The 11245-nt window shown below is 39.6% G+C and overlaps 2 protein-coding genes across 2 annotated transcripts; both read right to left on the minus strand.

Moving 5' to 3' along the window:
- Position 1: 1 nt before the first annotated feature.
- On the minus strand, positions 2–5975 carry smad4a (SMAD family member 4a). The gene is made up of 11 exons (XM_068334120.1): positions 5802–5975; positions 4685–5041; positions 4402–4576; positions 4208–4237; positions 3914–4117; positions 3634–3741; positions 3120–3170; positions 2843–3026; positions 2556–2724; positions 2184–2322; positions 2–1803 (listed from the first exon to the last, which is right to left on the minus strand). The coding sequence occupies exons 2-11, from the start codon at positions 4922–4924 to the stop codon at positions 1592–1594; spliced, it is 1512 nt and encodes a 503-aa protein (XP_068190221.1). The 5' UTR covers positions 4925–5041; positions 5802–5975; the 3' UTR covers positions 2–1591.
- A 2514-nt stretch (positions 5976–8489) lies between these two features.
- Positions 8490–10569, minus strand: LOC137608732 (bone morphogenetic protein 10-like). Its single transcript, XM_068335284.1, has 2 exons — positions 10139–10569; positions 8490–9565 (listed from the first exon to the last, which is right to left on the minus strand). The coding sequence occupies exons 1-2, from the start codon at positions 10476–10478 to the stop codon at positions 8523–8525; spliced, it is 1383 nt and encodes a 460-aa protein (XP_068191385.1). The 5' UTR covers positions 10479–10569; the 3' UTR covers positions 8490–8522.
- Between the last annotated feature and the right edge of the window lie 676 nt (positions 10570–11245).

The following is an 11245-nucleotide window of genomic DNA, read 5'->3' on the forward strand; positions in this document are numbered from 1 at the left end:
CTGCCTGTTAGCCCATTAAATTTTATTTAATCATTCATATATATATAAACACTTATTCAAACTCCATATGAATTCAGAACGTATGACACAACTGTGAAGATGAGCACAAACTTGCATTTGTTTGTAATTTTACAGCATTTTTTCACGATTATCAATTCTTTGATATGACTCATCACTGTCAAGGTAGCAAAAGAGTATAAAATACTCAACAGCTGCAGGTAAACAGAGCTCCAAATGCTAAAGTACAGTTTGATCAATAGAGCCGAGCAAAATGTGAAACCAGCCTTCTACTAATGATAAAACTGAACGGACTGCAGTCTGATGACCTTTTCACTTCTCATGGGGTTTATTTGGCATCAATATGGCTTCAACTTCCTCTCACAGTTCATTCCTTGTTTTCTTTAATCAGCTGTTGTTGAGAATAGTTCAAGTGTCATCCAAGTAATACTCAAAACGGGTGGAGGTGAGCCACGTTGAAGTGATGCTCCACCCTAGTGGATGTTTTTAGTGTCAAAGATTCGCCAATTTCAGGAGTGGTAACTTGATATGTTTGTCATCAGTTCAACACTTTTTGAATCTTCTCTGATACAAAATCATTTTTTTATGTAAATACTTGGAAGCTAATTTTTTTTCACTGATCTTACCCAGGTCATTAGAAGAAAAAAAACTTGCTAAAAGATTGTATGGATACGACGAGTAGGCATACTATGCAACAAGACAAAATACTCAAGCAAATTAATAAAGTGCTAACAGACACTATGTGGGCACCTAATTAAAAGAACAACTACTACAAATAATATTACAGTTATGTTAAAACGTTTTTTTTAAGTATTTCATATTTTGGGTTTGAAAAGCTGAAAGATGTCAGCCTTGTCTGGTAAAAGAGAATCCAGCAGTATTACATCTTTAAAAAAGAGCTGACATCAGCTCAGAATGCATTTTAGAATGTGCCGTTTCAAAAATTAACTTCTGGAAGGCAATATATAACAAAAAAAACCCATCAAAATAAGGGCTGTCAGCACTTAAACATATTTAAGACTACATGTTACAAAAGCATGATTAATGATTAACATGGCTTTACATAAATGTTGTGATCTGTGAGTGTTGAGGGGAAATAAATGCACCTGAGTGCCGCTGAAGGAGGACCGGCCTGGAAGTATACTCCAGCTGAAATCACATCAATGTGTTCAAACAGTGCAGATTGCATTTTCTACTATTATTTGCATCATTTGATGCAAATCTATATTCTCATGATTGGTTTTGTATTGTAGTATTGTAGACGCAGCCCTGTTCACTTGCTGCTGCTGCAGTTCCAATTATGAATGATGTCAGAATAGTGAATACTGTACCAGCACATCCTCTCTACAGAATGTGAGAAGAATACCCCCACCTCCACTAGTAGTTAGTGATACTACTACTAAATTTAGCACTGCAAGCAGAGTGTGGATGCAGCATGTTTGGAGTAAACTACCGGCCTTTTCATCCTCTTTCCTACAACCTACTCGTTGTCTTCCTTCAGCACTCGAGGCCTACAGGTGAAGTGGTCTATTAAAAGTACAGTCTGTGTTTTTGTACAGTTCATGCCTTTAACTCAGTCAAGAGGCTGCGGGTCAGCTATGGGCATGGTGTGTAGAACTTCGTCCAGCAGTTGCAGAGCTCTGTGTAAATGTATCTCAATCCAACAGGGTGTCTCTTTGATGCTTTGCCGTGGGTAGTCGGGCCCCCAGCCTTTCACGAAGCTCATCCGCAAGATGCACAGCCTGCGCAGGTCATCCACCCCGATGCCTGCAGCGGCGGACAAACCTGCAGAGGAATGAAAAGCAGTGACTTTAGATCAATGTGGAACAATAGGCCAAACTTGACAGACATACTTCAGCTGAGTTACTGTTGCTGGGAAAGTTAGAACACAAAACCTGGTCAAAAGCAACAGCGCTGCATGTTTTAATAACTTTCAGCTTAAGACTACAGAACATACCAAAAAAGAAAATGATAGCTAGCAATGCTAAGAGCATTTTGTAAAATGAGTATATAGTGGATTGGGTTAGCCTGATTATCTAATCTGTAACATGAATTCATAGAGAAATCAGTTGTTTTGCACCAAATGCCGTGCTTTAACTGAATTATAATTTTTGCAGTTGATAATAATACACTTGTTAACAACTAAATGCAGCAGAGGAACTCACTGATGGCGGGGGCGATGCCTCCGACAGAGCCTGGACCGGGAATGTTTCCGGCCACTGCCGCTGCCTGCGCCGCTGCTGCCGCCTGAGCCGTCGCTGCCTGCTGCTGCATCTGCCTGTGGCACTGGCGCAGGTCAAACACCTAACAGTGGACAAAAGAGATGATGACAAGAAAAAAAACAATGAGTGAACCAGAGAGTTTGACAAGTCATCTCCTAAACCTGATGTTCATTTACAACGAGCCATTGAACTCGGTGATGCTTGAATTAACATTTATTGGTAAGAGTATGATTTTTACAATGGCAGTACACATTTTCAAGTTTAGGGAAACACTGACTTTGATTGTTTCTACTTTTCATTTCCATGCAGCCTCACCTTAATGTAAGCACTGGGGTATATCTTATGAACAGCGTCTCCAGGGGCGCGTCCAGCCTCTCGATCCAGGTAGTAGCTCTGCACAAACACTGCATGATCGCTCAAACAGCGCACCCAGACGTCCCCTTCGCCTTTACACTCCAGCTGCACGCCTTTGCCGATGTGAAGCCTGAGGACAGAGCAGAGGAGAACAATTCGCCACTATCTCGGACACTTTCTATGACAGTCAACCACGAGATGAATTTTTAGTTGTTTGAATTAAATCTAGGATGATGGGAAGGGAGTACCTGGCTCTCTCTATGTTCTCTGTTCTGTGGACATTGCTCAGTTGGCCCAGACAGAAGCGATCCCCTCCTGACGGATCTACGTAGCCGTCCACAGTCACGATGGGACATGTGGATGGCACCTTAAATGTCTCGCCAACCTGCACGTCCATCTCAAAGTATGCAATAGAGCACCAGTATTCTGGAGCTGAACAAAACAACAAGCATCCTCAGGTCAAATAGGTCATACTTTGGTCATGTCAAATATATGGGTTGTATGGGTTGACAGCTTGATACACACCAGGGTGATTGGATATAGGAGGCTGAAATGCGATTTCATTGGTGACAGGCCCTGAAAGAAGAACATGGTATTATTTCTGAACAAGTTTTACACAACAGTTCTGAAAATGTGCATTATTGCACATCACGTTTTTACTTGGATTCATCAAATTTCAAATAAATTTATATTACAACATTTAAAGTCTGAAATGTGGTGAAAATGTTTTTCTGGTACAACTCACTTTAATTTTTCAAACTCTCCTTTGTCTTCTTTTGATATTAAGATGTTCAATCCAACAAATTATGTAACACTGATGTGTTTATTACATTAGCCAATAACAGATGCTGAGCTGTGAATTAACAGCTACACAGAAGTTAAAGCCCTAGAGCCATAGCAGTCAATGTGAAGCTAAATAATTAACAGAACTCATTGCTCTAACAGCATTTATTCTCATCTCAGTGTGCTTGACACACATGAACAAAACAGATGTTTGAGTCTTAATGTGAGAGCTTTTCTTGTTTCCCCATTGACTCACAGTAATGGCCTGTGTGAGGCATAGGTGGGTGATGCTGTAGATGCCCGTTCTGATGTTGGGGAACTGCAGGAGTGAAGCTGCTGTTCCTGCTCCAGCTGGGGTTTGGGTCTGTATGTACAAATAAACAAAAGTTATGAAACTAAGTTTTTCAGGCAAATTTTTTTTACCAATTTAAAATCCACTTCAACAATCACACAGCATTAATTATTTTACAGAATACCTCACAGGATCAGTCTTCTATTATCTTTGCATTTATACTTAGTCGCAGTGTGGTTCTTACTCGAGGGTCCAGCACTGATGGTAGAGAAAGCAGAGGTGGAAGCTGAACTACTGCTCTCCGATGGAGGGAGTAGAGACGGGCTGCTGAAGGTCTCCTGTGGACCAGGCCTTGATGGGGGATGCTGAATAGTCTGCAAGTGGCTTTCAGAACTTGAGTGGGATTGCTGGTTGTCATAGTCGTACTCATCTTTTACTAAAAGTGGCCCTACATGAAGGCAGCAGACAAAGTGAGGACAGATTGTCTTCAACAAAGTTATCAATAAACAAATGGGGGAAAACTTTGAAAATGCTTTACCTGAACCGGAAAGGGTCAGTCCTGATAAGTCTACATGAAGAAGAAGAGAGTAAGAGAGATTAAATCTCCATCAGATTGTGCAGAAGAATATAACTCTGACTTTATCTTTAGAATTAAAGAGGACAACTCTTTTTTTTAATTACTGTAGTGTAAATGGGAATTATACTGATGAGATGTGATTGATCATTACTTACCAATGCCTGGAGAGACAACTCTCTCGTAGTGATATGGGTTGACACACACATTGTCACATTTCAGGTCAAAGGCATACTGGCAATATTTCACGTGCTTTAACTCATTCTTGTGTAGATCAGGCCATCGCCAGAGTCGGGCATACACAACATGAGGGAAACCTTTACGACCTGCAACCTGAAGCACAGAGAAGGAGATTGAATGAGATAAATGATGTTTACATCATGTCCAACTAAATAATTAACAAAAAAACAACAACCTGGAACTGTTCATCTCTTCATTTACCTGTAACCTTCCATCCAATGTTCGTTGTATTGTCACACACTTGCTGGGATGTGCACCGTTAGTTGTGATCGCGGTGATAAGAGAATCCAGCTCATCTTTTTTCTCCTTCAGCTTCTTGACAAGACTCTCAATGGCTCTCTTGGCAAAGCTTTCACTCTCTCCTCCCTGTCGGTGGCACATCAAGCTGTGCACAATACTCAGGCAGGCATCATTGCTCGTGGGAGTGTTTGTGATTGACATCTTGCTCCTTAGGTTACAACCTTGGGGAGACTTTCTTGTGGTATCTTCTATTTATTTAAAACCTGATCTGTCGAGGTTTAAGTGCTGTTGATCCAAACCAGCTCCAAGCTCTGAAACCTAAAGCCGGACGAGCAAAAAGTCTTGTGAATTAAAAATCCAGATTGCTAACGCTGTTGACAAAATCACGTCATTTCATTCATGCAAAGCAATTGTTACTGTACGTCATTAGTACATATGACGACTAAATGTTATTGATGATAACATGATCATTTGAAAATCAAACGCACATGGCGACAACACGAGTATCCCATTTCCATAGCTAATGTAGGTAAAGTTAGCCCGGATAGGTACGAGAGCTAACCGAACAACAAGTACAGGTATCGTACTTATTATCCGAAAAATGTCGCAGCTAATCAACCAAAGATATCCTAAGTCATACGGCTTGTTATTTTAATATGACATATTTACATTAATACAAGCTATTGTGAATAAACCGTGTGTTGAAAGCATCATTAGATAGACGCAGCCCTGCTAATGCTAAGCGGTTCTGTTGACATTAGCCATCACAGCGTTTACCGTAATAGCGCTAGTTCAAAAATCGCTGTTTTGTCATTACGCGAATCAAATAAAAACTCATTTTAAGGACTTCCAGTAATTTCCCAACGCAGTAAACCTTGTCCACAAACAGAATACGACACAGATATGAGTCTAGCCATCTAATTTATATGTTGTCCAACGTCAAGTAGTTAGCTTGTGTACATGCTATTTGGGCTAGCATGCTAGCACGCACGCTAACAGCTAATGCTAAAAGCTTTTAATCAACGAGCTATTTTCACGCTAGCTAGCTTCTCCTTTCAGCTTTGACCGAATCCGTTACCTTCAGGAACGAAAGACGTCACATCGCCTGAACGGACGCTCGTTTCAGCGGCTCATTTGATTAATACTGCAGATGATTGAAGGCAGGAATGTTTTTCTGGATCGCTCGCCACCAAAATAAACCCCCAAAAAAATCCTCTCCACCGACGGCGCACAGCACTGTGCTCCAAACTCAGGCGTGGCGCTGCTGTGCGTTTTTCCTGTGGGAGAAATCTATCAATAAATAATGACTTTTTTTTTTTTCTTTAAAAAAAGATCAAAAGTTTTTCTGTAATACTTGAAGATTATTTTTATAATAATATCTTTTTATCTATATATTTGGCAAAATAAAGAAAGCAAACATTAAAAAAAAAAAAACACGACCATTTATAACTTTAACTATCGATGTTTGTCAAAATCTGATAGCAGATACAATAAATTTTTGAAAAACAGAATACACATCTATTTATGTATGTATGTATGTATGTATGTATGTATGTATGTATGTATGTATGTATGTATGTATGTATGTATGTATGTATGTATGTATGTATGTATGTATGTATGTATGTATGTATGTAATTAAAAGTGTTTCTTCCACCTTCGGAACATGTTTCTCCAGTGTAAACAGCAGCTTCCTGGTGCGGCACTTTTTTTTTGATGATTTTTTTGTTTTTACTATAAGTACTTAAGTTTGAGAGATTGATCTGTATTATATTATTTTCCTAAGTCAAAAAAAGAGTCAGGAGAAAATATTAATAATGTTTTTTTTTTTAATAACATTTGTAAATAAAAGGTTAAGCCCGCCTCCTCACCTCATTACATTTCATACAGCTCTTGGGGGGAAAACTACTGTATTTCATAGTGAAGACCTCATTTCATGTTATTATTTTTAGATATATTTTCTACGTATTGACACTTAATTGCAGTTCCACTTTGGGAAATACAATTTTACACTGCACACTTTTTCCTATTTAAGTGTATATGTGTTTGTTTGTTTTATATTTTTTTTCACTTCTACAAAAATGTATACACACTTACACTTTTTCCTATGTAAGTGTGTATGTGTTGGGTGTGGATATTATTAAGTTATAAAGTTCAACCCTGTTATCCCATTACTGTTATCTGCTTCCGACTGTTGACAGCAGAAGCTAGGTGATGATGTGACGTGTATTTTTTTCCATTTGTACAGTTGCTGAGGCCTTGACAAGGGCAGTCGGCAATGCCCCTGTCAGAAAAAGGAAGTGGGAGGGTTAAGAGGGCACAAAACAACTTGATGGAATTGTCAATAGAGCACGTTGGCATTGGAGACCAGGAATCTGACACCACCTTCTCACAAATACAGCCACTTGGAGCGGTGTCTCATCCTGAGTGATGGTCCACGAGACTCCAGGCTCTGACACCTCCTTATCACAGGGGCATGGACGCAACCAGAGTGAGGCCCGTCAGGCATGTGATGCTAGAGGGAGGATGATTATGGCTACTATTTGCCTGTGTAGTGTAGTGCTGTGATTACCTGACAGTGAAACATGGAGTTCAAGACATCACAACGTTACTCAATAGATGTGTTGTTTTCGGATGTTTTATTTGGTGTGAGGTCCAAAAGCAGGATGTAATTGTCTGAGGTGTAAAAAAAAAGAGTTCACACAAATGTTATGTAAAAGAAATTTTGCATTTTTCAGCCAAAAAGCCACAAAGCTACATTTCACTGTGATAAATCCCAGTGTAATTGAAGATATATGTTAAAATATTTATCAAGCAAAAAAAGAAAAAAAACCTCCCAGTTTTGTAGTTATTATTAAATATTTTTAGTGGCTCCAACATGAACACAGGAAAACATAATGCTTTTTACAAATCTGCAGCATAAATAGTTTTGATTTTGAGATTTTGACTAACTAATGTATAACTTTTTTTGAAGGAACATATCAGTTTTAGGAGTCATTACTCAAGAAAAAATGTAGATGGGAAAAAGGGAATTTTTCAGAATGTCATCCAACTCTTGCACTGAAATAATCAATAAAAAACAAACCTCATTTGATTTAAAATAAATTCGAAAGTATTCACAAGGATGTTATTGTAGACTATATATTATCAATGCTGCAGTGTTAAATTTTTGACATGCTCCAACAATAATAGCAATTTTGTCTCATCTGAGATTTCAGATATTCAAACCTTGACAACATGTTTTCTCTGCTTGTGTTTCATACTAACACCATGTTTTCCAAACTGCATCCAGTGACTGCCATTTACAATTAGGTGTGAAACATATACAAACATATTCTGAAATGCAAAATAAATTGATAAATGGTTGAAACAATTGAAAAATTCTCTGAAAGAATTTGCAGCATTTGCATTTTTAGTGTCTTCAACCAGGGCTGCGGACCTAGGGATTAAAACCACCGACCATCTGATGAGTAGCTGAGCACTCAGCTACTAAGTTACAGCCACCACCATTTGCGTTTTATCTTAATAGAATAAAAAGTGATTTATCTTTGTACATTACAAATTTATACATCACATAGAACAGATGTGTGTCCATCACTAAATTTACAACTAAGTCTAGACTTATGTTCTTACACACATAGATAGATAGATAGATAGATAGATAGATAGATAGATAGATAGATAGATAGATAGATAGATAGATAGATAGATAGATAGATAGATAGATAGATAGATAGATAGATAGATAGATAGATAGATAGATAGATAGATAGATAGATAGATGGATAGATATTATCTACTATCTACAGCCACACTCTGCTACCACCATCCCCTCATACTTGTGTTTGAATGTGACAGCCTCGTTTTCGTGATAAAGGAGTGAGATGGGTTCCAGCTTAGTGGGCACACAGCAGGCAGGCGATGTTCTCTCTGGACTTTTAACACTCAGCAGTGACTGAACAATGGCATGTTTAGTAGGCGAGACCTCAAAGGTCATAGGTGGGTTACAAACACCATTGCACTCATACGCCTCATAGCCCAGAGGTTGGATGACCCAAGTATCCCAGCCAATGTCTTTAAAATCCACAAAGAGTGGGGTCCTTTTGCACTGCTCGCTCTTGACATTGCGGCGAATTCGGGAAGGTGTGTGGTCGATGAGGTCGGACTGCAGCTTCAGAAGAGAATCCTGCTCATCTTGGTTAGTATGGTCACTGTTCTGATTAACAGCCCCTCCAAAAGGTTGTTTTTTCCAGCCCATATCTTCAAGAAGGTCATTCTCGTGTTCGATCATCTGGTTGAGCTCCTGCTTGTCCACTTTGTGGTCTCTGCTCTGATCGTCAGAGAATACAATCATCACCGCATTGTGTTTCCCTTCCAAGCTCCTTTCGATATCGACTTCAACCAACCTCCCGCTTACCTCTGGGACCTCTTCCTCGGCCTTCTCTGACCTCAGTGTTGTAATATGAACCTCGAGTCTGTGAGTTGCACACCCTGACTTCAGCCAGAGTGTGACCGCATGAGTCAGGTCAAATGACACCCAGTTTTTTTCTTTGGCATGGATATGCTTTGTCACCAGTTCCTCCAAATCCTTCATCTCCACCACCTCCTCTTTACCCCTCCTTCTCCCTTCTTTCCCCACCTCTTTTGTCCAAGCAATGCCCTCATGTATTTTGTAGATGGTCACCTTGCAGTCAGTGCCAACATGTAGTCTGTGGGCCTTCTGGACCTGGGTGAAAAGGTGAAGCTCAGCTGTAATTATGTGCTCATGATGGCACATTGAGACGTTGAACAGCAGAGGGAATATCCTGACACCCTTGGCTGTTACACTGTATGGGGAGGAATCTGAAATAAAAATATCAACATGTGTGCCTCAATCTATTTTGAATGTTTCTGTGACTGAAAGTCAAGTTTGGTTGTTAAAGATCAACATGCATCCAATATTTCTACATGCATTTTTACACGCATTCATATTTCTCATCAAGTCTGACTTCAAGTCAGTTTGAATGAAAACAATTAACTTTTACATCATTTTGATGTCCATAAACCAGACTACTCCAATATTGTAAATGTTTCAGTTATGTCAAATATGAGCATAATTAAATCTGTCCTTACAGAACCCTTACCAATTTTTTTTCAAATTTTCAAGAATATGCAAGGCAAACTTTAAAGCTGCATAATGTAACTTTTAAATGGTGAAGAATGATTGTTTAGTCTCCTCCCCAGTTCATCAAACACTATTGTGGTGGTCTCTGATCCAAGCCTACAATCCAAATCTCTTGCATTTTATGACCTGGGGACGAAACTGAACAATGAACCCCTCTACCGCAAAGAGTTGCATAGTGTTGCTGTCAATTCTTTGTGCAACCAATACGATTTCCGGGATTTTTATTGTGTTGAACAACAGCAAGTTTGTACCTTCATTCTTGAAACTGCGCACAACGTTGGCCGATGGTACAGCAGTGTAGTCGTGGGCAAATCGGTTGTACAGCTCCAGCATGTACTCTGGTGGCTCCTTATGGGCAGAGAGGGGCCTGGACTGGGGCCTCAGCTCTGTGAGGTTCATTGTGGACAGAAAATGGCTCAGAAAGTCCTGTGCATCAAGTAGCGGATTAACACCCGCGCCCCTACTGACTGACGCCCTGTGATGGTTCTCAGGCGACCTGATGGGACTGCTCAAGCTCAAACCAGTCAACATCAGAAGTAGGACGTTCACTGAGCGGATGAGCGCAAGAATGGAGAGGACTGAAACGGTCATTGTTGAGAGGAAGAACGGGTTAAATCCAGAGGCCGTGAATCGGATGAGGAGATGTGACGGATCCCTTGGAGTGAATCTGCAAACTGTTCAACCTTTCGATCAACGACTCTCCTTCATTACGGACAACCAGTTGCTGTTGGGTACAATGAGAAAACAGCTTTGCCCTTGTTGGTCTTGTGGTTTGGTTCTGAGGGCAGGGCTGTGCTGACATGTTCGGCCCTCCTCTCTCTCTCCCTGACAGGAAGTAAGGACTATCTATGATTTATTCTAATATTCTGTCACATTTTGAGTTGTGCTTTTATTCTTATTTACCACCTACAACACATTCCTTAAAGTTCCTTTAGATTAACAGCATTGATTTATGAGTTTTCTGCATCATGCTGAAAACAAAATTTTTAAAATGCTTTTGTTACTTTTTTCAAATACTGATCAAATTAAACCTTAATACCAAAAAGAGCAGGTCTGGATTGGACTCCTTATTCAACTACATGAGAAAGCATCTGGTGACAGTGTTGAAGAATGACTAACTGCCTTTAATCTCCACATTATCCGGGGCAAACAAAGTAATTTGACAAAATAATCAGAACGATTTCTGAAAAATTGTGGCATCAAGTCAAATCAAACTTGGTGGTATGTAAATAACTAGATTTGTGTAAAAGAAATGTTCACATGTAAAAGATGTTCAACATATTCCACCTTTGTTACTTCCTGTTTGTGATTGTTGACATTGTTTCCCAGGCGGCTCTCTCTCTCTCTGAATGATTAAA

Source organism: Antennarius striatus, chromosome 15 (assembly GCF_040054535.1).
Source record: "Antennarius striatus isolate MH-2024 chromosome 15, ASM4005453v1, whole genome shotgun sequence".
Lineage (NCBI taxonomy): Eukaryota > Metazoa > Chordata > Actinopteri > Lophiiformes > Antennariidae > Antennarius > Antennarius striatus.

Coding starts and splice junctions, on each gene's coding strand:
- smad4a (XM_068334120.1), bottom strand. CDS start 4,924: ATGTCAATCACAAACACTCCCACGAGCAATGATGCCTGCCTGAGTATT. Junction 4,118..4,207: donor ACTGACCCTTTCCGGTTCAG/GTAAAGCATTTT, acceptor GCCTTCATGTAG/GGCCACTTTTAGTAAAAGAT. Junction 2,323..2,555: donor ACCCCAGTGCTTACATTAAG/GTGAGGCTGCAT, acceptor GTCCACTGTTAG/GTGTTTGACCTGCGCCAGTG.
- LOC137608732 (XM_068335284.1), bottom strand. CDS start 10,478: ATGACCGTTTCAGTCCTCTCCATTCTTGCGCTCATCCGCTCAGTGAAC. Junction 9,566..10,138: donor GCGCAGTTTCAAGAATGAAG/GTACAAACTTGC, acceptor TTTTTATTTCAG/ATTCCTCCCCATACAGTGTA.